At 36.5% G+C, this 25,877-nt stretch overlaps 1 protein-coding gene and 1 long non-coding RNA gene across 15 annotated transcripts in view; both read right to left on the bottom strand.

Annotated features, from left to right (window-relative positions):
* Positions 1–9,920: 9,920 nt before the first annotated feature.
* The window catches only part of Rbm39 (RNA binding motif protein 39), a 243,187-nt gene continuing 227,230 nt past the window's right edge, over positions 9,921–25,877 (bottom strand). For 13 of the 14 annotated variants that reach the window (XM_031926988.2, XM_032601834.1, XM_032601830.1 and 10 more), the window contains one exon: positions 9,921–10,296. In XM_031926988.2, coding sequence (XP_031782848.1) covers positions 9,999–10,296 — 298 coding nt within the window. In that variant the 3' untranslated portion in view covers positions 9,921–9,998. 14 annotated transcript variants of the gene reach the window in all.
* Positions 13,129–18,000, bottom strand: LOC116416836. The gene is made up of 6 exons (XR_004227177.1): positions 17,778–18,000; positions 17,525–17,690; positions 16,599–16,663; positions 14,061–15,109; positions 13,564–13,926; positions 13,129–13,470 (listed from the first exon to the last, which is right to left on the bottom strand). It is a non-coding gene; the product is annotated as an uncharacterized LOC116416836 (long non-coding RNA).

Genomic DNA, 25,877 nt, shown 5'->3' with positions numbered 1-25,877 from the left:
GTGTATTCAGCTGTATACTGTGTTAAATATTGGGTTGGGGAAAAAGTAATTTCGGTTTTCTTCTTCATATTTTTCAAGGTGAATTTTTTAATATAAATTTTGAAAACTAAACAACGATATATGTACCGTTCTGATCGATGACCTTTCGCCACTTTTCTGGCAAAACCATAATTTTGTCACTGTAGAACTTCTGAGGTTTCTGGGCGAAAAACTTAACCAAGTGATTTTTACAAGCTTCTTTTGAATCCAGCGTTACACCATTAAGAGAGTTTTGCAGAGACCGGAACAAATGATAGTTCGACGGGGAAAGGTCCAGGCTATAGGGTGGATGCATCAAAACTTTCCAGCCAAACTCTCTCAATTTTTGACGAGTCATTAAGGGGACACATCACCGTGGTGTGCCCCCTTAAAGATATGTTCGGTCTAGTGTTGTCGTAATGGAAGACAACGCCTCTCCTATTAATCAATTCTGGACGGCTTTTTTTAATAGCTTGCTGCAATCGCATTAGTTGTTGACAGTAGACAGTCAAATTAATGGTTTTTACAGGTTCGAGCAGCTTATGATGGACAATGCGCTTCCAATCCCACTAAACACTCAGCAACACCTTTCCTTGCGTCAATACGGGCTCCGCAACTGTTTGTGGAGCTTCTCCGGGCTTCAAACACAATCTCTTTAGCACATTATTGTCGTGGGCGATCCATTTATCATCGCCCGTAATTATTCGTTTCAAAGATGGCTCCATTTCTTTTCGTTTCAGCAGGGATTTACAAATGGAAACTCGGTCCATTAAATTTTTTGACTTTAATTTGTGTGGAACCCAAGTATCGAGCTATTTTTTGTATTCAGTCTTATGTAAATGGTTCAAAACTGTTTTATAATCGATGTTTGGTTCTATAGCGATGTCGTAAAATGAAATATGTCAGTATATCTCGAATTTTTCAAGAGTTTCATCAACTTTTTCAACGGTTCGCCGACCAGAGCGAGGTTCATCTTTAAAATCGAAGTTTCCGGAACGAAATCGAGTGAACCAATTTTGACACTGGCGTTCACTTAGGCACTCATCACCATAAAGACTGTACAATTTTCGATGGGCCTGTGCTGCAGTTTTTCCTTCTTGGAAGTAGAAAAGCAAAATGTGACAAAAGTGGCCTTCTGAAATCTCCATTGTCAAAGCGCATTAATTTTTAAATCAGTAAACGAATGACGCTACATTGTACTCTAGAATATTCTATAGACTTAAAACTTTTAAACATGCTATAGTGTGGCTTTATTAAATAAGCATTACTAAAGATATACAACTTTAACGTCATCTATTAGAAAGAACCGAAATTATTTTTTCCTTAACCCAATATTTATTTGAATGTAAATTTTTGAAAATAAATTATATTGATGTGATTTTTACGATTTATGAATAATACATTTCAAACTTTGTAAAATTTGTATGAACTATTTGTTAATTTATTTCCCATATAGGTCTTAAGAGTACTTCAGCAAATATGCATCATCTGGTCACTTCCTGGTCATTTTCGGTATATTTCTGGTTCATTGTTGGTTATTTTAGGTTACTTCCGGATCATTTTGTATTTTTCTGATTACTCCCGGTCAAGTTCCGGTCTACTTCCGGTTGACTTTCAATCTACTTCTGGTCTACTTCCTGTTCACCCTGACCCGTAAGAAGGAGTAGTTTTGGGGATGAAGTGAACTTATAGCCGGAGACTACTAGACACTTTTTAATATAATAAAGGATATTTTTACGTTTTCAAAGAAAAAACAAAAAAATTGACCCCAAGAAAAAAAGTTTAAAAGCCGATTATAAGTAGAATGTACTTTGTAAATCCAAAAAATCGTAAAGTCTTTTTTTAAGATTATTATTATTACATGTAAAAGGGGCTCAATCTTATCAAGAATTAAAAACATTTGAAAATGTTACATGTGCAACATTTCATGAAGTAGTTGTAGTTAGAAAATTAATAACCACCGATGAAGAATGGGATAAATGCTTGAAATAAGCAATCAAGGTTGAATTTTCTAAAGCTCTGTGTAACCTGTTTGGTTATATATGCGAATTTCATCACTCAGTAAATCTTAAAGGATTATTTGAAAAATATGAAGCATATTCTTACAGTCCATTGTTAACTAAAGAAATACATGAAAATATCTCGCTGAAACATATCGATTCTATTTTAACAAGTTACGGGTATACACTGACCAATCAAGTGGCGCGGCAGCGCCACGAAGGCGAGTTTAAGAAGCAGACAAAGCCGCGGCGTCCGTGACACTATTTACTTCTATATTGGTGTTCGGATTTTTCATTATACAAAAAATCATTACTGTTGGTAAGGTTTTTTTATCTTACTAGAATATTTTCTGAGCTGAACTATGATTTCCAACAAAAATATTAATGAAAAGGCTGCTTATTTTTATAATATGTGAGTGTTATATAATCCACAAATGCTAAAATCACGTTTTTTTTTCTTTAGCCCGAAATGTGTTAGGACCGTTAAGTTGATCGCACAGCTATATACAGATATGAATTGCTTTCTCAAGAAAATATAATAATATATTACGATATTTAGAATTAAGAGATTGCCGGTGCATACTCTGCGTTCCGGAGCAGTAAAAGTAACTACCTTGCCAGGGTAGCCAATAACCAAGGTTCAGGTTATTTTCGGTGTCTTGGTATAAAAATCATTCAAGTACTGTCTAGGTAAATAAATCATACGAGGCGTCTAGGTGTACAGAGTGGCCGTGGACGAGGTCTAGGTGGCGCGCTTCGTGGTTTTTTGTGTCTAGGTGTAGAAATCAGTCGGGATAGGTGTCTAGAGGTGGCCGATCACGAGGTCTAGGTATTGCGCTCCGTGGTTTTTGTTATCTAGGTGTAGAAATAATTCGAGAATGGTGTATATCAGTACAATCAGTGATTTCATGTTAGTGATAAAAATGTTACAAAAAAGCTGTGGTCGAAAGGTGCTAAAGATGCTTATATATTATTTTTACGACGTCGAAGTTTTTGCTACTTAATCTGGAGATTTTGTGGTACTCTGCTTGGAATATCTAGCGTACGACACTCGAAAATTTCTTCTTCGGTTTCAGCCTTTCTAGAGAACTCGCGCAATCTACCATCGCGTATCCGCACTGGTTCTTCCACATCATCGACTCAATGCTCCATTTCTTCATGAAGTCAGTACCCAGGATGATTTCGTGGCTTGACTGTTCTATTACGTGGCACTTTAGGGACTCTATTACGCCATCCATATCTAGTCTCATCGACAGTACTCCTTTAACCGGGGACCATGTGCCATCTTGACCTCTGATCGTCGTAACACCAGGCTCTAGTCGCGATCCAAAACGCTCTGCTACGTCTGCTTTTAAGAGTGATGCCGCTGCTCCGGTATCGAACAATGCCGTGTACCAGTCTCATATTGATCCGCAAGAATTTCCTGGGATCGGCTGGATCATCCTCGTGTCGTTCTGACTCTATGTCAGTTCTACCCCCTCCTAGAACCTCAACAGTAACTGTCATTGCTGAGGTCCGATACGATGGGCTCTCGTTCGGCTCGACCTGGAAGGATTCGATTGGCGTAAAGCTCAACGACTCAAAACTCCCGGAGGAGGAATCTGACCACCTTGGCGAATCGTCACTAGAGGAACAGGGCGTACATTCCTGGGCGCGATTACTGTCTTCACCGACACTTCTATCCTCGACTTCTTTCGGCTCTGATGATTCGAGCCAATGGGACCATTCTTTTTGGCCAACATGCAAGAAGAAGGGCAGCGCACGACATTCCTTAAGCTACCATCAGAGAAACGTCTACTCGGCACTTCTACTTCGACACGCTGCGTGCACGTATGTCCGTTTCTCAATGATGTTCAACTAGGCGCCAACCCCTCGTCGGCGCAACCTAAGCTTCCATCAGAGAAACGTCTACTCAGCACTTCTACTTCGACATGCTGCGTACACGTAGGTCCGTTTCTCAACGATGTTGAATTAGACGCAAATCCCTCGTCGGCGCAACCTAAGCTTCCATCAGAGAAACGTCTACTCAGCACTTCTACTTCGACCCGCTGCGTACCCGTAAGCACGTTTCTCAATGATGTTGAACTAGGCGCAAACCTATTGTTGGCGCAACCTAAATTTTCATCAGAGAAACGACTCGTCGACGCCTCTACTCTACAACTTCCCTCTACCTTCTGGGTATCTGTCTGGTTCCTGGCGACCCACGTCGCTCCAGCGTATCAGCCCCCATTTACTTCGCTTTGACTCGTACACGTACTACTGTTTCTCGATAATATTGGATTCGGCGCAAACCCTTCCCTGGCGCAACCTAAAACCCTATCAGAGAAACACTTCCGTGACTCTTCTACCACCCTGCCTTCTTCTACTTCCGGGGGATCCGTCTGGTTACTGGCTACCCACGTCGCTTTAACGTCTCGTCTCCCATCTACTTTGCTTTGCGATGCTGTGCCTCCCAAAACAGGTGCGCAACACCTGGAGCCTCGCATGCGCTAGGATTTTTCTTACACGCAGGATTTAGCGTGATCGTCACGTTTGGGAGAACGCTAGGGAGAGGGGAAAATAATCCCACACAATGGTTAACAGATTATTGCACTTGTATTTCGCCCAGCCCTTCCCTACAACGCGGTGGCTCGTTTTAAGGTCAACTTTAATTTTTTAGATGGGAACCCTATTTTTTTATTGCGGGAAAGGAAAGAGCGAGAATGAACTTTTTGCACTCAAACTCACTATATACACTGAATACACAATATTCTGCTCAACGCCTAGACTAAATTTTCAAAATAACCTTATATTACACTTCATACTTTCTTGAACGAACTTTTTGCACTCAAACTCACTATGTGTATATGCTAAATATACGATATTCTGCATAACGCCTAGCAGGCTAAAAGCAGCAAGTCACTTATATTGCTTTTATCGCAATGTATATACATACATATATATATATATATATATATATATATATATATATATATATATATATATATATATATATATATATGTGTGTGTGTGTGTGTGTGTGTGTATTTACATTTATTATTAATTTGCATGTTACTTAAAATCTTGAATTGGTGAATTCTTTATTATACTCTTGCGTCCACTAAACACTTACATATGAGTATATGTGTATAACATACATATACAACTACCGCATATAAACACAAAGTCTAAAATGATAAATCTTTAATCTGGCTTGCTCTGAACGTAACACTATGCTTCATAATTATAAAAATACGTATAAATTATAAAAATGTAAATCATTAACTCAATGATATATGGTTACTGCATCACAGAATCGACTTCTTAAACGAATATTAAACAAGATACTTTTTCTAAATTGTAATTTATGCATTGTATACATTAATTCAATTGTAACTTGTAACGCCCCGTACAAGCTCCGTAAAAAACTATACAGAAAAAAAACTAAAATTTATTGAATACATTTTTAGATTTTACGCGAGTATCGCACTCCCCCATTTTCAACTAGGATAATCCCGCGCTACAGCTGACAGCGCAATTTCAGCAGCGCCACGAGCCAGCGAACGGCTGTAGCAGCAACACCGAAAGAAGAGGGAGAGCGCGCAACACACCATGTATATATGTATATAGAAGCGGCGCAAGAGAAGGAGAAGCGGCGGCGGCATCTCTTTATTTTTGTTTGTAAATATCAAAGCGGATTTAATTCTTGTGATAATTAGAATATATACAAGATATACACAATATTCTATTATTTATTTTGAATTTATTTGAATATATTTATTTTTGTTATAATGAACAAAAATCTCTTTATTGCGATAAACCTCCACTACCTGGTATTCCGGACCTGAACTATCATAATTGAGAATTATTATTAAAATTTAAAATCTTTCTATTTAATCTGTTGTCAGAATCACGACGCAGATTAGTAAATGTTTGCGACTTTTCAGATAGTAAAATTAATAGATTTTATATTCTTACATAAATTTAATTACTACATGACCGTGATAAGTCGTGACCGTTTCAAACTAGATTATACATAGCAAATTATAACAATCATAAATAACAATCATTATTGCATTAAAAAATTAATAATATTAATAATAAAAATTAATATAAGAACAATATTTTAATCATAATTTTAACCGTAAACAGATTTTTATGCAATTTTTTACTTTTACACTTAAAATATTTCCTTTTATTGAAATAAGAATTTTATATATTTATGTACACAAATAAAATATGCAGAAAGGTACACTTACAATAAGACCACTCCGTGACCAAGTATGTACCATGAACAAAATGTGAAGGGCATGGTAAGTTACGTAGTAAATATCTTTTGAGTTATTTGTAATTGATCAATATATTACTTAAGTTTAAATTACCAATCATTTAACTCAGACCTTAATTAAACATAATGATTTTTTGTTTTCCGTATTATAAATAAAATAATATAATTGTAAACTTGACTTTTTATAAATGATCTCAGTTGTTTTTTAATCTGTAATTTCACTGAGAACAAAGTTATTGACATGCATGATGATACGCAAAACATCAAATGCGCCTAACCTTTTTACTTTGGTTAAATTTTTTTTTAGAGATTTCATGTCTTTTTGAGCGAACTTATTGAAATACCTAAAACTTGTTCTAAAAATAAAATACATAATGATGGGGCTCAGGTAGTGCATACTCTCGTAGACAATACGCCATAAGATATGGCCTGTCGATAACTAGTGGTCATATTTTCTTAGCATAATATGTCAGGATACTTTGACATAATCTGCCCATTATGTTGAGTACTTGATCCACTCATGGGTTTATAACCTAAAGTTCATAAACTTAATAATAAAATTTACTTTAAATCAGTAAATTTTAAAATCATTGACGTTTAAAAAAAGGTTTTTACAACAAATTTAGAAAATAAAAGGTAATATGTTAGGAATGGCAATCTAACCTTACACATAATAATTCATGCATGTATACAAACATGACTATACACTCAACACTCACACTGGAATGTACACTTTTTATGTGGGTTTAGATATTAGAAACATTATGTAAAATTTGTGTATTCAAGATTATCAATGATAAAGTGTTGTAACGGGGTTCTTTAGCCCGTGTATAAGAGAACTGTGGCGTATCCACCGATCTGTCGAATTGCGAGAGAAGAAAAAGCAGCAGCTCGTTGCAGGCTTCTTGTAGACTGTATGATGCCTGGCCCGTAGCGCAGTATGCTGTACGTGCTCGTCCTCGAGCACGTGAGCCCGCAGAGGTGTCGTGAGAGTTGATGCTACGTAGCTTAATCGCGAATAATATATATGTACGTGAGAAGCGAGCGCGGGGAAAAGGTAGAGAGTCAGGAGCGAAATAACAAAGAGCAAGTTGAGATTAGAGTTAGCTTTATATAATGCAAAGCAGTGTACAAATGCGTCGCGAGGCAAGAGAGACAGAGAGAGAGAGAGAGAGAGAGAGAGAGAGAGAGAGAGAGAGAGAGAGAGAGAGAGAGAGAGAGAGAGAGAGAGAGAGAGAGAGAGAGAGAGAGAGAGAGAGAGAAACGAAGCAGAGCCTAATGCAGAGAGAGAATAGCGATAAAGCGGGTACTTACATTCGCCCTCGTGCAGGTTTGCAAGGATGCCTCGTGGCTCGCTAGCCTGTTTTTACATAATAAAATAAGCATCTACACCACAAATTAAATATTTTGCATGAATACACTGCATATAATGCAATATAATGATAGATACTACCTTCGACTGACTCGTACACTGAGTTAAGAGAATATCTGTCAGGATCATCACTTTAACACTTCTTCGTTGATAGTCTTGGACACACAAATTTAACTTAATGTTTCCAATATCTAAACCCAAATAAAAAGTGTACATTTCAGTGTGAGCGTTGAGCGTGGTCATGTTTGTATGTACATATGCATAAATATGTGCAAGGTTAGGTTGCCATGTATAAAACGTTCGCCATAATTTTATGGCATATTATGCCCACTTACCGTCGCCTGTTAACAGGGACATATGGCCACGATATGCCACAGAATCTGGCTATACTGGGCATGAAATTTGACATATTGTGGCCATATTAGCCTCAATTTCTTACTAGGGTACTGGGATTTTTATTACGGGAATATCGATATTTCTCGTGTATTGTATCCAGGTGCATGAGGTCGCCGATGACAAGGTCTTGGTGATACGCTCCATAGCTTTTGGTGTCTAGAATCAGTTTTTACACTTAGACAATGAGAACTACGGGAAGCCCTACCTCGATCGCGATGTTGTCGACCGCATGTACCTGGACAGTAAACATAACTGATTTGAACAGTTTTGCACTAGAAGTACGGTGCGCACTACATGACTTTGTTATCGGTCACCCTAGACCGTATTCATGGCAGATATTGATACATGGATACAAGTCTACAGCGCGCTATATATTTCGACAGCCTCGTCATATGGCCTTGGCACCTATAGAAACCGAGCGTGATCGGCTACCGCGAAACGATATTTGCATGTATGCACGGAAAGTCACGAAATCCACTTCCTGGGCCCCGTAATCAGTGATCCCGAACACTCAGAAAGTTTTTGCGATATCCAACTGTATTACACATAATAGCTTGTGCGGCCAACTTCACGGCCCCACCACACTGGAGAAAAAAGTAGAGATACTGTTTTGAGCATTCGTGATATATAAACTCGCTTATTATGAAACAAAACGGCTTTCCTACAAATATTTTCGTTGGGCATCATAGTTTAGTTCAGAAACCATATCAATAAGCCAAAAAAACTCACGAACAGAAACGATAAGAATTTTTTCTGTATCATGAAAAATCCATATAGAAACACCAATATAGAAGTAAATAGTGTAACGGGCGCCGCGGCTTCGTCTGCTTCTCAAACTCGCCTTTGTGGCGCTACCGCGCCACTTGATCATCAAACTTTATTAAAACATTCCAAATCCGTGCGCATCCCAAAGACAATATAACGCATCCCAAAGACAAATATGTAATTTCTATTATTTTTATCCCTGGTAAAAAATCACTTATTTAAAATGGCCGTAAAGGCAAAAACTGGCTAAGTAAAATGTAAAAAAATATTTTAAATTTCCTAAAAGTAGCGATATCTTGTGCATTTTTGATGGGTGAGAATTGTATTTCGTGAAAATATCAACAAATCAATTAATTTTTCGGATGCAAGATACAAAATCATTAATATTTAGGCGTAAACTGAATAATTTGAATATTTTGAATTTCAAACATATGGCGAATCTCGTAGGGCTTGTGTGGAACAACGTCCGCGTGGTTCATTTGCCTAAGGCGCACGGCCGTACTTATTTGGTCTCATGCAGGGTGTGGGTTCAAGTTCCCGGTCAGACAGAATTTTTTCTGATGCAAAAAATTATTCTATACTTTCCTTTAAACTAAATCTTGAATCCAAGCCTGCTAGCTACCATTTTTTAATTCCAACCTCGAACCGTGATAAGCCACGTGTAACGCAGCTGTGTTTGACCAACTATAATGGGCAGTTTGTACTTAAAAACAAGGTAAGCAGATTGAATTCTAGAACTGCCCAGTTCTTGGATTTCATGCCAAGAACTAGTCATTAAGTGGGTTACCGATTCTACCAGGGTATACAAAATTTTGAATATAATACTTTTATAAAATTGAAAATAAAATAAAAATCATCGAATTAATTTTACATATAGTTAAAAATTTTATAATAACTTTTGATTATTACATTTAATTATATTCAAATTGAATTTATTTATTTAATTAATTGAATAGGGAAAAATACTTTCGAATTTATTTGAAAAGTAAATCCATGCATGTAAATTGTAACCATCTATTTTTTAAAACGAATCATAATTATTATATTTAAAAAAAAGTGAAATGCGTCTAGTTATTCGGTCAAAGAAATAAAAATAATTCTCTCCTTTTACATTTGATTATCATTATATTTGTGAAAAACCATTCTTTATCATTTTCATGATTCAATTAAAACTTTATTTTCATATGCCTCGTCTTGGAGCACTAGGGATAAGTAGTTGAATTGCTGACATTGCATCTGGAAAAAGAGAATGATAGTTTACTACAGGGACATAGGCAGCTGTAATTACACGACCGGCGAACCATCTCCCATGAAGAGAGTTTACAGCAGCTACAGCGGTTGCAATAGACGGGCATTTTACGTAAACATTGCCTTGAGGTGAAGCTTGATCAACATAAACATGCAATACTCCTCCATGTTTGTTACATTCTTCAATAACATCATCTCTTATTTCCTTGACCCATAGGCTGTTATTTTCACTGAAAACAAAATATAAATAAATTTACTGAAAATTTGAATGATTTTTGGTGTTTTTCTTATGAATTAAATTTATTATAAAAAATATATCTAAAATAAACGCTGAAAAAAATGCGGATTTCTATAATATATGCCACAGCAAAAATCGTTGCCAATGCATTGGCACGTAGCTTCCTCCAAACAAACGTATTTATTGTTCCTGAATCGTATGTATTGCTCAAATAATTATTAAATAATGCATTAAATGTAATATATTGATAAGTTTAACAGTTATTGTTTAAAATAAATAAAAATATTAAGCCGTGGTTCCATTTACTTAGAAGCTTGAATGTCGGACGACTTGAACGTAGTGAATTGTATATAGTAACCGCGGCTCTTGATAACAAAAGAACGATATTGCAAACAGTACATTTGTCAGTCAATTCTGACAGCAAACTTTAAAATATATTGCTATGAGATTTAGCAAACCTGAAAATTGTACTATTACAAACTTCTTCTAAGAGGAAAATAAAATGTTATTTATTACTAAAATATCTAACCCTTTGAAATATTACAGGTCATTACAGTACTTGGCATTATTTGTAAGTATTTTTCAATACTTTTATTTCACTTGTGTCAAGGTTCACAAAGAAAAAATCCCCGGTATAAGGCTAGTTTTGAAAAATTTTTTAGGTAGCTAACAGGTATATATTTTAATACTACGGTAACAGCGTGAAATGCACTTTTAGGTTATTGGAAACTTCATATTTGAAGTTAAATAATGTAGTTGATGCCAAGTATCACTAGCCATAACGTAAGAACCACAACTGGTCGATTATTTGCCTATTTCTGCGCTAAGAATGCTACAAACAATGCGGTGTTCAATTTACATAAGAACCACTTTGCGATCCAAGCGTTAATTCCATAGTAAAGTATGTTATAGAGAAAAGATTTTTTCTAAAAGACTCTATCCCTCGGTGGTAATCTTTGTTTGACATTTAGGGGATTAATGTTGCTTTTATCAGAAAATTGTAAAAATGTTTATTATAGCAAGTTATAATGTTTATTTTAAGCAAGTTGTTATTGTGCGCCCCACGTTAGGGGCCAATCTAAGGGCTGACTTTCGCACACCTGAAGCATGTGTTTGCGCGTGCTCTATCTCTCTCTTTTTCTTTCTCAACCGGCCCAATTCGCACGTGTTTACGTCGCGCGCGAATCTCTGCTGCTTCGTCGCGGCGCAGCGTTACTCATACCGCAACGAGTTGGCTGCGGTGATAATCTCGTTACAACATGATGAAGAAAATGATTAACCTCTTATTGATGCTTTTTTTAACTATTGTTTTGTCAATATATACGACAACGAACATAGTTCTGACGTCAGTAGCGAAAAAAATGTCAACAAACCGCTGAACTCTCTATAGATGCCTAGCGTATGTATATTATTGGGTGATATTTGGGCTTCCAAAAATTCCGAATCGAGCAGCCGAAAGCGGATTTACGAATGAGGTACTGCTGACGTTTCTCTTGCCTTCTGCCTTTCTCCGATATGACGTACCGCTACCTGTCATGTTGGTAGGATACCTATAGCACTCCCCCGAAAGAAAAGATATTGATCGTCACTGTCGATGTGACATTCATTTAAAAAAGAGGTAAAAAAAATGTATACTACAAATCACTTGAACCAATCAATTAGTGCAGAAATACCTGATGAAAATGAGAATAAAAAATAGATTATTTGCTGTTGCACGACAATCTATGATACATTGATGATACTATAAATGTTTATTTTAAAAGAAATTGGAAATTATTCTAATTATAAACGACAATTTATGATACATTGATGATACTATAGATGTACTTATTTTAAAAGGAATTAGAAATTATTTTAATTCTAAAAGTCAATTAAATAATAACCATATACCAACGCCTGAGAGGCACAACCACGTATTCTGCGAGTCGCTTCGGGAACGACGAATCTGGCAAGTCGCTTCGAGTACGATGAATTCGATGCCGTGCGTGATAAATACGCGGGTAAGGTGTGTACCGGAAAAGTAGAAAAAAAGAACGCGAGAGATTCGGACGGAAAGTTGAGTAATGAGCGGTGCGCTGCGGATTTACGGCAAATTTTGTTTAGAGTTTTGCGATAGCTTTGCAAGCTTGTTGGTGAGTATTGTGGAACTGGTGCCGTTTTTGATCTTCGTGATTTATGCAACTCTGCGAGCTTGCGGTGAATATTTTCAATCACAAATGCAAAATACACTCGAAAAGTTAATTTATTCGAGGAAGAGTTAGCGGAGTTTGTGTCTGATTTAATTGAATTTGCCGCAAACGTAGTGGGAAGCGAAGTATACGTTTGGTGGTTATAGTCTGGTGTATATAAGGCCGAACAATAATCGGCTTATCCTGATAATTCGGGTCAATAATGTAGACGACTATGTGCAATATCATTCGGCGAAGGACGTTTTCCCTTCGTCGAGTCGTGGCATGAGGCGAAAATTCTTCGAAGTTTTAAACGTTTCTCGGTCTCGACAAGAATGAATTAGCATCTCGCGGAAGTTTACTGTAGGGGAGGGAAACGGCTAATGGGAAGGAGGATATAGGACGTAGGCCAAAGTTGATGATTTTGGAATAACTCTTCGAGAAAGTTGTAATTATATGTATATCGGGAAGCTTTTACGTTTCAGGCATTTTTGTATAGCTATAGTACGTTTATTTGGAGTCATCAGAGATGATTATTATAAAATAATTATTTTGTCGATAGCGTAATAAATCTTATCGGCGTCATCAACCATTTGTAAAAAAAGAAACACATTTAGAAATAGTACATATTTTAATGGCAGTCGAAGCAAATTAGTGGAGAATGATATAATCAAAGCAATTAATCATTTAAATTGACTGATAGGAGCAGAATACGCAGTTTTTTTATTGCAACCGTTTAGTAGATTATTCTGTTAAATGTTTACATATTTTTTGTAGTCTCAGTTTTATTTAAAAAATAATGATATAGCAATACTGCATTGTACAACTAAGTAGTAGGAAAAATGCTTCGAAGCTGAAAATAGATCCGTGGAAAAAACGTCGTGACTCTGTTTTTCCTTGGTTGTTTCTCGGTCAACACACGACGAGCTGTTCCATCAGGGCTAGTTGATTTCCATCTTGACTTCGAACAAGCGCATCTGGAATTCCTCTATCTTCAGCTGATCATCAACAAAAGATTTGTTAAAACTGTTTGATTAATGAAGTATGTTGATAATCAAAATTTTTATTGTTTAAAACATTTTAAAACTTACTTATACTACGCATTTGCAAAATTATTTTGACTTCATCAGGCGTAGATTTTTTCTGTGAGAAAGTTTTCCCTATATACGCCACAGGCTCGGGAACTTTGACAAATGCCAATACTTCTTCATGCAATTATTCTTTCTTGATGAATCAAAAACTGCCTCTTCGCTTTCTTAAAATACTATAAGATCTAACTTAAAAGCATCAAAATATCTAACATCAGAGCGGGAAGATCTGCAATAATTAGCTGGCGCGTGATCTTTGGCAAAACGCAAATTAACCAAAGAATTCGTCTTAATTCTGGGTCAGGCAATTCGTTTGCCAGTCTCAGATTCACATATGCCAAATGCAGAATTATCCATTAGGTATGCCTGAAAATTTGAAAAAAATGTAGTATCAGTAAAACTATGTTTTAATAATTAGTTGACACAAGTATGAGGACAGGTATATGAAGAATTGTAAAAAGTTTTCAAAATATAAAGCCTGAGGAAAAAATAGAACGTACCTACAGAATAATATACAATGCACCTGTGTGATTTTCGATCGATACTGGCTGCGACCGACAGTGTTTACAAACGGAGTGTTAACATTGCCGCCGCCCGGTCAAATGTACCAAATATGCCTGCGTCGTAATTTCGATTTTCGAATATGGCGCTTAGTGGTGCTTTTTGACGCTTTGTCCCGTTTCATACCGCGTGCTTTAAAAAATTGTGATTAATAAAATTTACATTAGAAGTTCATGCACTAGATCAAGTAAGTTGCTTTAAACAAATCTGAAAGTTTAGTCTAATAATTTCAAGTAGGAAATGTTTTTAAACACAGATACAAAGTGGCTGACACAGTGACGTTTATAATACATCAAATTAGTGATAGCATTCACGTGCTGTTAATAAAAGCTTAGAATTTGAAAATTCAAAGCCATTGTCAACTGTGAGGAAGAAGTTAAGATGTCGGATTTAGAAGACAAAAAATAGACTGATCAAAACTATCGAAGTAAAAAGCAGCAAGCAATATTATTTTTGGATCACGAGTGTCCAACGATTTCAGAAGATGAAGCAGATAAACGTAAGGCGTTCATTTTAGTTTTTATGGCGGCTTTAATTTAGAAATTAATATAATAAACTAATAGATTCTAAATTACTTTTCTAGCTACAGTTCTTGACATCTCAAATTCTAATATCGATATGCAATTGGCGTCATACCCAGAGAACAGCTTGTGCAGTTTTTCTGAACAATTTGATCATCTAAGTAAGTTTTCATTTTTCAGGTTTAATACAGCATGCAGATAATAGTATTTTCCAAATATCAAATAAGTAAAATTGAAAATTAGAATTATACTTATATCATCAGAGGTGATTTCTTCAAGAATGCAAAATCATCACAATCAAATGACAATGCACAATCATGTGACTCGTACAATGATCACTCCGGACAGTCAATGACTTATATTACCTTGTTTAATGATTGCGGATACAACTTCAATGAAGAAAGCTCGCAATCCACTAGTGAAGGTATGCCTTCTTTAAAGATCACAGCACCGATTTCCAACAAGACCTATGAAAAATTTGAAAAATTAGGTAAAAAACGGTTATTAATCTTATATTAAAACTCCTATAATACATATTTATTTTTTGCTACAGATGAACCTAGTTGTTCTGGTGTTGATTCAGTCAATGGAATGGTTTCTGGATCTGAGGTCGATATGGAAAATGAAAGTGATGATGATACTGATGAAGCGACTGAGGATAATGTTTATGAAATATCTGATGGTCAAGAATTTCCTAAAAAAATTACCAGAAATCGAGATGCCAAATTGACACGAAAACGACAGATAAATAAATCTGAATGGAAAAACGAGAAAGCCAAGAAGGCAAAATTGGCTGGTACAGAAGGTGAAAGCAAATGTGGGAAACCAATTGCTGCACCAAAAATAGGTGGTGGTTGTGGACCGTGTTGCTTTTCTTCTAAAAAAAATGACAATTGAGCAAAGAAAGACAATTTTTAAAGAATTTTGGAGTTTCAAAGATCACACCAGACAATGGGACTATATTAATAGTTTTACGGAGACGAAGAAACTCAATGACTCTAAGCGTGTCTAATAAATACTTTTTAAAATTTGCATATAAGACAATAAAAGTTTGCCAAACTATGTTCAACCATACCTTGGGTAAGAAGTTGTTTTTCAATAGTATAGAATGTTTATTTATATATTTAAAAATCATTATTGTGATGCTTTAATTACAGGAATTTCAGGTGCATGGAGCAGAACAATAAATAAGAAAACTAATGTTAATGAAGGTGCTATGGAAGCTGATCAACGTGGCAAACATTTGAATAGACCACGTAGAGTCATTTCCGGTTGTGGAGTCACATTAGTGTCGACAAACCACAAACAAAACTTACCTAAAAAGTGGTCTTTCGCTACATGAAATGTACAAGAAGTACACAGCTCAGATGAAAGAAATGAAGAAGGAACGTGCATCTGAGCATATGTACAGAGAAATTTTTAACAAAGAGTACAACATTCTCTTTCATCAGCCAAAAAAAGACTTGTGCAATCAATGCACTGCATATGACTATTTGTCAAAATAAAAGAACAGCAAGAAAACGAATGACAGAAGATAATGAAGAGGCAAAGAATCATGCAAATATCTGTGCAGCTTGCTTTGATGTCCAGCAGACTCTGACAACTCTTCGAGGATATGATTCTACAATGTATTATAGAAGAAAATTAAATGTGCATAATTTTACTATTTATGAGCTATCCTCGTATCAGGGATTTTGTTACGTCTGGAATGAAACTGTTGGTGGCAAAGGAGCCAACGAAATCAGCAGCTGCTTATGGAGCTTCATAAAAATGAAAGATGAGTCTGGAGTGGATGACTTCAAATTCTACAGCGATAATTGTGGTGCCCAAAACAGAAATAAAATGCTGTACTTCATGTATGTGAGAGCTTCAACATTATTTAAAGTAAAGATTCAGCATAGGTAAATATTAATCCATTTTTGTATGCTTCGAATACAAAATTTTTCAAATATTCACCTTTATACATAGCAATATTGCTGCACTGTCCAAGTATATCCTATAGCCCCTACTCCACGATAAACCTGTGAAAGAAAATGTATTATAATATACTCTGCAAAAATCCAATTTCATAAATAATGATCTAATTATATTTATTGCAATGATTTTTATTCCATAGAAGTGTCACCAAGATCATAACATTAACCTTATTTAACCTGGTACTGAGCCCTATCCATTGCTGACATTGTATAGTTATATTCTTGTGAAATAAGTAAAGAAAGCACGAGCACTTGACCATGAGTATGGTTAACTAATTAGAAACAACAATATAATTGGCTTGGTAAAAGAGACTCACACCCCTGATGGCCAAGTGTTCGTGCCCACTTCACTTTTTTCACAAGAACATTCTGAATTTGGAGTCAAAAGCACTGCAATGATTGTGATTTCTCAAACAAAAGTTTCTTAAGTGTGTGACCAGTGATTTTACTTTCTACTCCAGATGAATGTCAGCACCTCACATCGTAACATCTGTCAAGAACAAAGATTTGATTACTGACAGTAGCCGTTAACCTGGAGTAGGAAATAAAAAATCATCAGCTATGCACTTACAGTCAATAATTCATAGAGAAACCCCAGTCATTGCATTGCTTATCCATCTTCAGAAAAGCAAACTATGAATTCTCATTATGGGACTGAGCTCAATCGATTGCTAACACTGTACTCTCATCTCTGACAAAAAGTGAAGAAAGCACGAGCACTTGACCATCAGTATGGTTCACTCATTGGAAACAACGATATAAGTGGCTTGGTGATAGAGACCCACATTACTGATGGCAAAGTGCTCGTGCCCTCTTCACTTTTTTCACAAGAACAGGTACAGTGTTAACAATTGATTGAATACAGTACCAGGTTGAGGCAGAATTGAGGTTATTATCTTGACAAACCTTAGGTGATCTCAATGAAGTTTCTTGCATAATCAAATCTAGGCTTGATGATGATCGATGTAGAATATTGTGTACTTAAAGATACAGTCCCCTGTCTCATTTGCTTCAGATCCACTTTTATCCTTTCTAAATTAGCGCCCATATCTTTTGAAGATTCAGAATCAATCTAAAAAAATGTTTTCTATTAAATTTTTATAAAAAATAATAAATAAATAGAGTGTGTTGATTTCTTTTTGTATTTGACGGGTATCACCTCAAATTCTGTCAATTTCATCCATTTTCTTTCTTATATTGTTGATGATTTCTAAAATCCTGTAAGTTTATGCAGGCCTATTGACTTTTCGAGGAAGTTTTTAAACATCTGCTACATGTTGGGAGTACTCCTGATTTTGCTACAGCATTCTTTAAGCAGTTCTAGTTCTTTATCTCTCAGTAGACGTAGTTCATCTCGTTTTTTTTCTGACTTGCACTCTGTAATTTTTAAATTATATTAGTTTATGTCTGATGATATTTATGATTGAGCGCAGCACTAGCCTAAAGTGAGTTGAGGTTATGATCTTTGTAGACTTTCAAAAGATCACCCCAATAATGTTTCTTAATCAAACAAATCCATGCTTGAATTTAGAATCAAAAGCACTGCAATGACTGAGATTTCCCCAAGAAAAGTTGCTTAAGTGTCTCAGTGCAAAAGATTACTTATTACAAAAGATGCTTCCTCAGTAATCAAATACATGCTTTATCACTGACAGTAGCCGTCAACCCGGAATGGGCGCAATCTTTAAGTCTCAAAATACTTTCTTGTACGCGCTTAGTCCGCCTAAACTTCATATTTTCCGCGCTCAGTTTGCACATTCAGAAATTATACTTACGCGCTTTACTATAATTTTTCTTTCTTCTTTGTGTCCACCACTGCGTGGACTAGAGTCCTTTTCATTCGCTAAGAGTTGAGTCAAGTACCAGTTGACCTAAAAATTTCATCCCTAGTGTCGCGCCATAAAAAAAGCAACTTTAATAGTATTTATAATTCACACTGCGGATCAGGCTATTTATCCTGTTGATCACAGTGCTGAATGTAAACACTCAAACCGCAAAATCCTTCACCCTAAAAAAAAAAAACTTGCTTTGCAAGTGACTGTTCAGGACTTGTGCCTGTTTAGCAGTTGCTCCAAAGTCAAGTCAAAATTATAAAATTTAAATCCATACCTTCTTCGTCACATTTAAATTTTTGTTAGATTGAATAAAACGACTCAGATACTCTCTTTTCTCATACTAAAATTCGTTCAAATAGTCCTAACGCGATAAAGCTCCCCTACTGAAAAAGCTTCAATGAAAACCAGATGATTTCCAGGTCATTTTCAAGAGAAAAACATGCCAATTTCGTATTCGATTAGCAGATGATTTTCAGGTGAAAAGCATGTGACCTCATATTTTAAAAACCCAATTTTTTTCGCATTTGATTAGCAGATGATTTTTAGATGAAAATAATGTAACCTTTTATTACTTTAAAATATTATGTTTTGGATTTATATTTGCTATAATTGAATAAACTTTTTAGACATTATTATTATTATTATTTTTATTATAATGGTAATAAAGCTAGATTGTTCCCGTTTGCTATTTTGAAATAATTATTCAAAAAGACTGTTGATATTTAGTGATAAATTTTATCGTTCGCAAGGAATAATAGAATCTTTTTTAATATTATTTATATTATTATTTATAGATTTTTAAAATTGTAAATTGCTGATATTAATAACTTTAAAATAAGTGTACAATAATAAAAATTTTGATTGATAGAGAGAGAAAATAGTATCAGAAAGTTTATTCGTGGTTAGCAGAACTAAATAAGTATTCGGCAAATTTGTATGTTTTATATTACAAAATATATTTCATCTATATACAATGCTCTTTTGATATAAGTAATGTAATATATTTGATAATGGCAAGATGTATATTGTAACGAGTTTAGCACCGTGGCCAACTCGTAGCGGTAGGAGTACCGCTGCGCCGCACAGTGGGAGAAAATGGACAAAATTCGAGCCACGCGTCATTTTTAATCGTAGAGCCATGAATTTTGTTTAAACTCTTTAAAAAAGCATCAAGTTTAAGGTACAGGTGCGGAAATTATTGTATCACCTTCCCCTAAACCCATGCGACCCCTAGAAGCCACCCCTACCAAACCACAAGCAGTCTAACTCATCTATCCCAGGGAACAGCGAGTTAAATCGCTTTATTTTTTCTTAAAATAATTAAGCCACACACCATAAGCCAGCTAATAACGTAAATACCTACCCCTAACCTGCTTAACCTCTAGAAACCACCCCTACCAAACCACAAGCAATAAAACATGGTTTAAAAAAAAATCTTTATTCGTGTCGATTTTTCACATTGAAATCATTTAAGATTTAATGTTTAGAGCGAAGAAGTCGCGTCCTCGTGACTTAAACTTCGTGTCACAGTTTAAATTTTGAAAAAAAAAAGGTAAAAGCACATAAAATTGCGGCTAACACGGGAAAATCGTGAAAAATTTCCAGAATTTTTTACTTGAGAATGATAGACTTTAGAAAAACATTTACCGAAGACAAAGTTCTTAGATTAAATAAAAAAATACGTTGAAATTCTATCAGAATTTTTCGAAGATTTCTCGAATTTATTATATTATAGTATAATTTAATATAATTAAATCTATTGATCATACGAGTGTTTGATGGTTAAATGTTTATTTTTGAATTTATTAGACTATAGTATAATACATACAAATATAATTAAATCTATCGATCATACGATTTTTCGATGGCTCAATGTCTACTTTTTGAATTTATTAGATTATAGTATAATACGTACAAATGTTTATTTTATCATATTGAAAAAAAATAAGTTTAAATTTAAATTAAGTTTTCTTCCGTCAAATCTAAGAATATTTCTCTTCAGCAAAATTGTTTCTATTACGTCTGTTATAACATAAGGCATACGTGCGTTTTGTTGATTCTAACTCTATGTATTTATTTTTTGTTAATTAATACAGCTGCGACTAAAGAATCAATCAACTTTTATTTCATATTTTCTGTTTCTACATTAATAAATACATGGACTTCAATTTTAATTGAGGATGTAAGATTACTTAACTTTTTTCTTATATTTCATATCAGCAGTAGTGATTTTTAAGATTTATTTAGAAATGAAATAATGGATACAGACATCATATTGATTTTATTAATAAAATAAATACTTAGGTGAAAACGAAATGGTATTTACTTTGTCAATAATAATTTTCTGAAGTGGTATAAAATTTATTAAATAACTACAACGTAGAATTATTTAAGAGCTAAAATAATGTTACTCAATATAGAACACTCATATTTATGTGAATTAATATGGAATCATCCTAATGAGCAAAATTGTATTCTCGACATAGTTGCAAATGATGTAAAAATAAAGTATGCACTTTCTGAAAGACATACGGAGCATCTAAGAAACCAACTAACCAAGTCATTTTTTCCAAAATATAAACTAAAATGGCAAGATGTTTCTCGAAAGAAAGATGTTTTTTAAATCGAAACACAAAGAATTTTTTGAAAATTCCTTTGTGATTCAGTTACTTGACGAAACTTCAACGTCAAATATAAATACTTCAACATCAAATATGAATACTTCAATATCAATTATGAATAATGAAGCTTTAATACTTCACGTACTTCTGAAAAATTTTCGAATGTTCGTAATATAGGTCGACCTCATATAAGTTATGACAAAGGATGTTCAAAAACAAAAAATAAACGAGCTCGTGAAATCTCTGTAAAGCATTCTAAAGAGGAGCTATCGTTGGCGCTAAAATTAAAAGAACAAACATCTTCAGCAGATAATACTACGGATACTATAGAAAATTTATTTAGTACCGAATATACAAATAAAGTATTAGCGATGTTTATGGACTTAAATTTAACGAAAAGAAGATAAAAGAACATATGAGAAATTAAGGAACCACACTTACAATATGCATGGAAATAAATTATATCCACCTTATTCTGCAATCGTAGAAGCTAAGAAAGCTTGTTACCCTGAGCATATCACTTGTTCTAATAGTGGAGTGAAAGTTAATTTTATATCTTTGCTAGAACATACTATAAAACGGATTCTAATGACTTTAGATAAAGAAGTATTAACAAATGCAACGAAAAGTTTAATATTTGTGGGCAAGTGGGGAATGGATGGAGCTTCAGGACAACAGACGACAACACAAAACTGGAATTTTGGTGATGTCGACTCCACCGATCTTGAATCAAGCGATGATAATTCTGTTTATCAAACTACAGCCACTGACGCATCTGTATTTATTTGTAATTTTGTACCTCTGCATATAAGGACTACAAAAAACGAAATTTTATGGGTTAACAAAAAACCTTCATCCGTGTTTTATTGTCGTCCAATAAATTTCTTAAAGAAAGCGATAAAGTAACCGAGAAATATTACGAAAATATTTCAGCATTGCTAAAGAAAATAAAAAATTATAACTTTGAATGTATGGAGATGGCAGTTGACGTAGCATTTGACATAAAATGTACCATGATAGATGGCAAAGTATGCAATTTTTTAACTAAACAAAAGGCTAGTCACAGTACTAAACAAAAGTCCTAAAGATATTAATGATATGAATTTTGTCTTAAAACTTCAGGGCAATACAGAGTTTTACCAATGTGGATTTCCTATCTTACACACCTGGATTCGATCCATGAAATATATTTTACATATTTCTTACAATCTAGATTTTAAGAAACGATCAGCAAGAGGATCAGATAAAGATTTGAAAAAAGAGAGAAAATCGTTAGTTCAGCAGTCTTTAAAGAGCAAACTTGGTTTAACGGTAGATGTAGTCAAGCAAGGTTCTGGAACAACTAACACAGGAAATATGGCACGTTCTTTTTTTGCCAAATCTAAAGCAGTATCTCAAATTATCGGTGTAGACGAAGAGTTATTAATGTGACATTATGAGGACATTTGATGGACCTATTGGGTATTTTTCAGAAGAAGCCTAGGAATCCAACAACAAAGTATTTCGCCATGCTCGAATTCGACATAGCAGAATGTATGAAAGAAGAAAGACGAATGAAGATATAATTCATTATTGCTTAGTTTTATCAGATCCAGTCATAAGCAACTTGCGAGATGTTGAAGAAAAAAAAACTAAAGAATTAACTTCACAAGCTCAAACATTTCTGATGAAATGATAATTCAGTAATCCTATTCCTCAATAAATGTCTCAACTTTGCTATGTAAAAATTATAAAACATTACAGATATAAAAAATAAAAAAAATTAAAAACAAAAAAACCTCTTTGAAGAATGCAACCTTGACGTGGTAAAGGGGCTTAAATCTGTTTCAACGCAGATGACTGTATGACGCAACTGGCGGGTTATACGATTCTGCGTCTTTCCGGTCTGGCCTGTGGAGTGGGTTTTTATTATTTTTAGAAAAAATAAAGCGACTTAACTTTCTGTTCCCAGGGTTATGTTAGTTAGCCTGCTTGTGGTTTGGTAGGGGTGGTTTCTAGGGATAGGGGGGTTAGTGGTTAGGTGGTTAGCTGGCTTATGGTGTGTGGCTTTATTATTTTAAGAAAAAATTAAGCGATTTAACTTGCTGTTCCCAGGGTTATGTTAGTTAGCCTGCTTGTGGTTTGGTAGGGGTGGTTTCTAGGGGTTAAGCGGGTTAGGGTGATGTAAGCGGGCTAGTCGGGGTGGTCTAAAAAGGTCGGTGAAGAGAAGGAGGCACGTGTGCTTGTTGCGACATGCAGCCCGCTGGTGTCAGTGGAGTTCGCTCCTTGGAGAGCGGAGTGATGAAGAGGCCTGCTGTAGAGCAGGCGGTGAGGAGGTAGGCAGGCCGAAAGGGCCTGCTGAGGCTTACCGTCCTTGGCTTCTTCGTTGCCTAGAGAGCGGACACTGCTCGGACCTCTCTAGGTCGACTCTTGGATCGAGTCTGGACGAAGGGGGAGGGGGGGCCGCCCAACCCGGTGTAGGTTGCACCACCCAATTTACAAAGGGGAAAGTGGGGAGTCTTATCCTTTTGTTATTACGGGGCCTATTCCAAACAGGGATCGGTCCACTCAAAAAATGACTAGAGGGCGCGTAGCGCTTTAGTCGGAGATCGTGAGATCAAACGCCACCGAGGCCATGGGTCCCGGAGGAATCTTCTCCTTGACCAAGGGTGCTCTCCCTAGGGGGAGTAGCATTGGAACCTTGAGGATCTCATTAGAGGTGATCTTCGGTTTGCGACGCTGTCCTGGAAGTCTGGGAGCAGTTGGCCTTCGCTTTGTCGGCGACAGTTTGTCGGTGGCGGCCTCCTCTTCCGAGGGGAGATGGTGATGCTCCTGCGTCGTGCTGTTTGCGCAGACTGCCTGGCCGCTATTTTCCGACTGACGATTTGTAACTGCGTTGTCGGATTTGTGGCTGCCGGAGTCGGGGTTGTCCGATGGTAGAGACGAATGTCCTGGAGCTCTGGATTAGTCGTTGGCTGCACAGGGATATCTATCAGCTGTAGATGTTCGCGCCATTCGGCGTTCAACACGTCGGATGATGATCCTGGAGTGTGTGGCCTTGACCCAGGCGGTGGAGTGGTGGGCGGCGGCAGATTCGTTTGAGCACTGCTGTGTCGGCGATCTGGTGTGAGATCGGTCTGGGTGGCGGCGTCGGCAGTGGGAGGCTTCCGATGCTGGCGTCACTCTGAGATGAGCGATCGGTTGGACTCGGCAAGCAACAGGTGCAACAAGTTGCGCTCGGCCCTCATCTCCTGAAGAGTTTCAAAGGTCGGCATCGATGTGCGCCGAATTAGCGCTGAGAAGTGCTGATTAGGAAAGGGGGAAAAGAAGTACACGAAGTATTTTCTTTTTAAAACAAAAATCAGATTTATTGCGCTAGACTGTACTGTGCAAGTAGCCTAGGCTCCGTTGCTGCCACTCAGACGCGGTCTGATGCGGGGTGGGAGGGGTGCCTCGGCCTGGAAATCGGCCCGCTTATATGCCCTCCAAGGCGCTGCTCCTCTTTGGGGATTACGGCAGCCGCCTGGCGGCCGCGCGTGGTACTAGCGGCGCTGTGGGCGCGCCGCGGCGCTGTCGAGCGGGTTGCCTGTTCCCAGGGTTAGGTTAGTTAGCCTGCTTGTGGTTTGGTAGGGGTGGCTTCTAGGGGTCGCATGGCTTTAGGGGAAGGTGATACAATAATTTCCGCACCTGTAGCTTAAACTTGATGCTTTTTTAAAGAGTTTAAAAAAAATCATGGCTCTACGTTTAAAAATGACGCGTGGCTCGAATTTTGTCCATTTTCTCCCACTTTGCGCCGCGTCGAAATAGCGTAGACTCGCACGCGCTAAGAAAAACACGTGCGAATTCGGCAATAGGAGAGAGAGAGAGAGAGAGAGAGAGAGAGAGAGAGAGAGAGAGAGAGAGCTGGCTAATCCTTCAGGTGCGCGCTCAGACAGCTCTCGGCTCCGAAAGTATCAACACGCGCCTTCGCTCGTTAGCTCGACAAGTTCGATAACCCGGTGTGCTGTGCTCAGTCAGTGCAGAGTGTGTGAGTGTGACGCGTATCCAGGGTGATCCTGATCCTCCTGCCAAGCGGTTCAGTACAGCGTGCGACTGCAGTGTCTGTCCGAGATCAGAAACGTCGCTGACGAGAGTGATAAGGTTTGTGAAACGCGCAGTGAATGTGATCGCGTGAGTGTGAGTGTGTATCATCCACGCGAGGACGATTCGGCGCGCGCGACCTTCTCGTGATATACGCGTTCACGGATACGAATATTCTGGCGTCGCAGTGAGTCGCAAAGGCGGCTCGCATACTATTTTTTCTGTTTTATAAACTCACGTTTATTCGCGATTATTCAATGTAACCTAGTCTTATGATTTTACGTTATTTCTACGTTATTTATTGACCTCGCTCGTTTGATTCTGATCCTAGTTCCTTCCTGCGATTACCGCCGCCTCCGCGGGCGTTATTTGTTATTATTTAAGGGGGCACACCACCTTTGAAATTAAAATCAAAATTTTTCATTAAAAATTTATAAATACTTATATAAATGAACCAAATTTTTATTACTATTCTTAGACATAATTACCTTTATTTTGGTGGTTTTAGACCTTCTATATACCTCTATAATACCTACGTATAGTAGGGAGTCCATAATTCACTTACCGTAAGATTCCAAAGGAGCAGATGGCCTAAATGAGTTCTAACTCCAGGATATTGTTTAAAAGTACATTAGTTATGGTATGAATGAGGGGATTTGGTTTAAATTTCATAGAAAAAGTTTTATAAGCATATTAATGATTTTATTATCAATTTTTGATTAATTTTAACATAACTATCATGTA

This window comes from Nasonia vitripennis (assembly GCF_009193385.2).
Source record: "Nasonia vitripennis strain AsymCx chromosome 3 unlocalized genomic scaffold, Nvit_psr_1.1 chr3_random0008, whole genome shotgun sequence".
NCBI classification, from domain to species: Eukaryota; Metazoa; Arthropoda; class Insecta; order Hymenoptera; family Pteromalidae; genus Nasonia; species Nasonia vitripennis.
The sequence above is the reverse complement of the archived record's forward strand: the minus strand, read 5'-3'. Positions and strand labels throughout refer to the sequence as shown.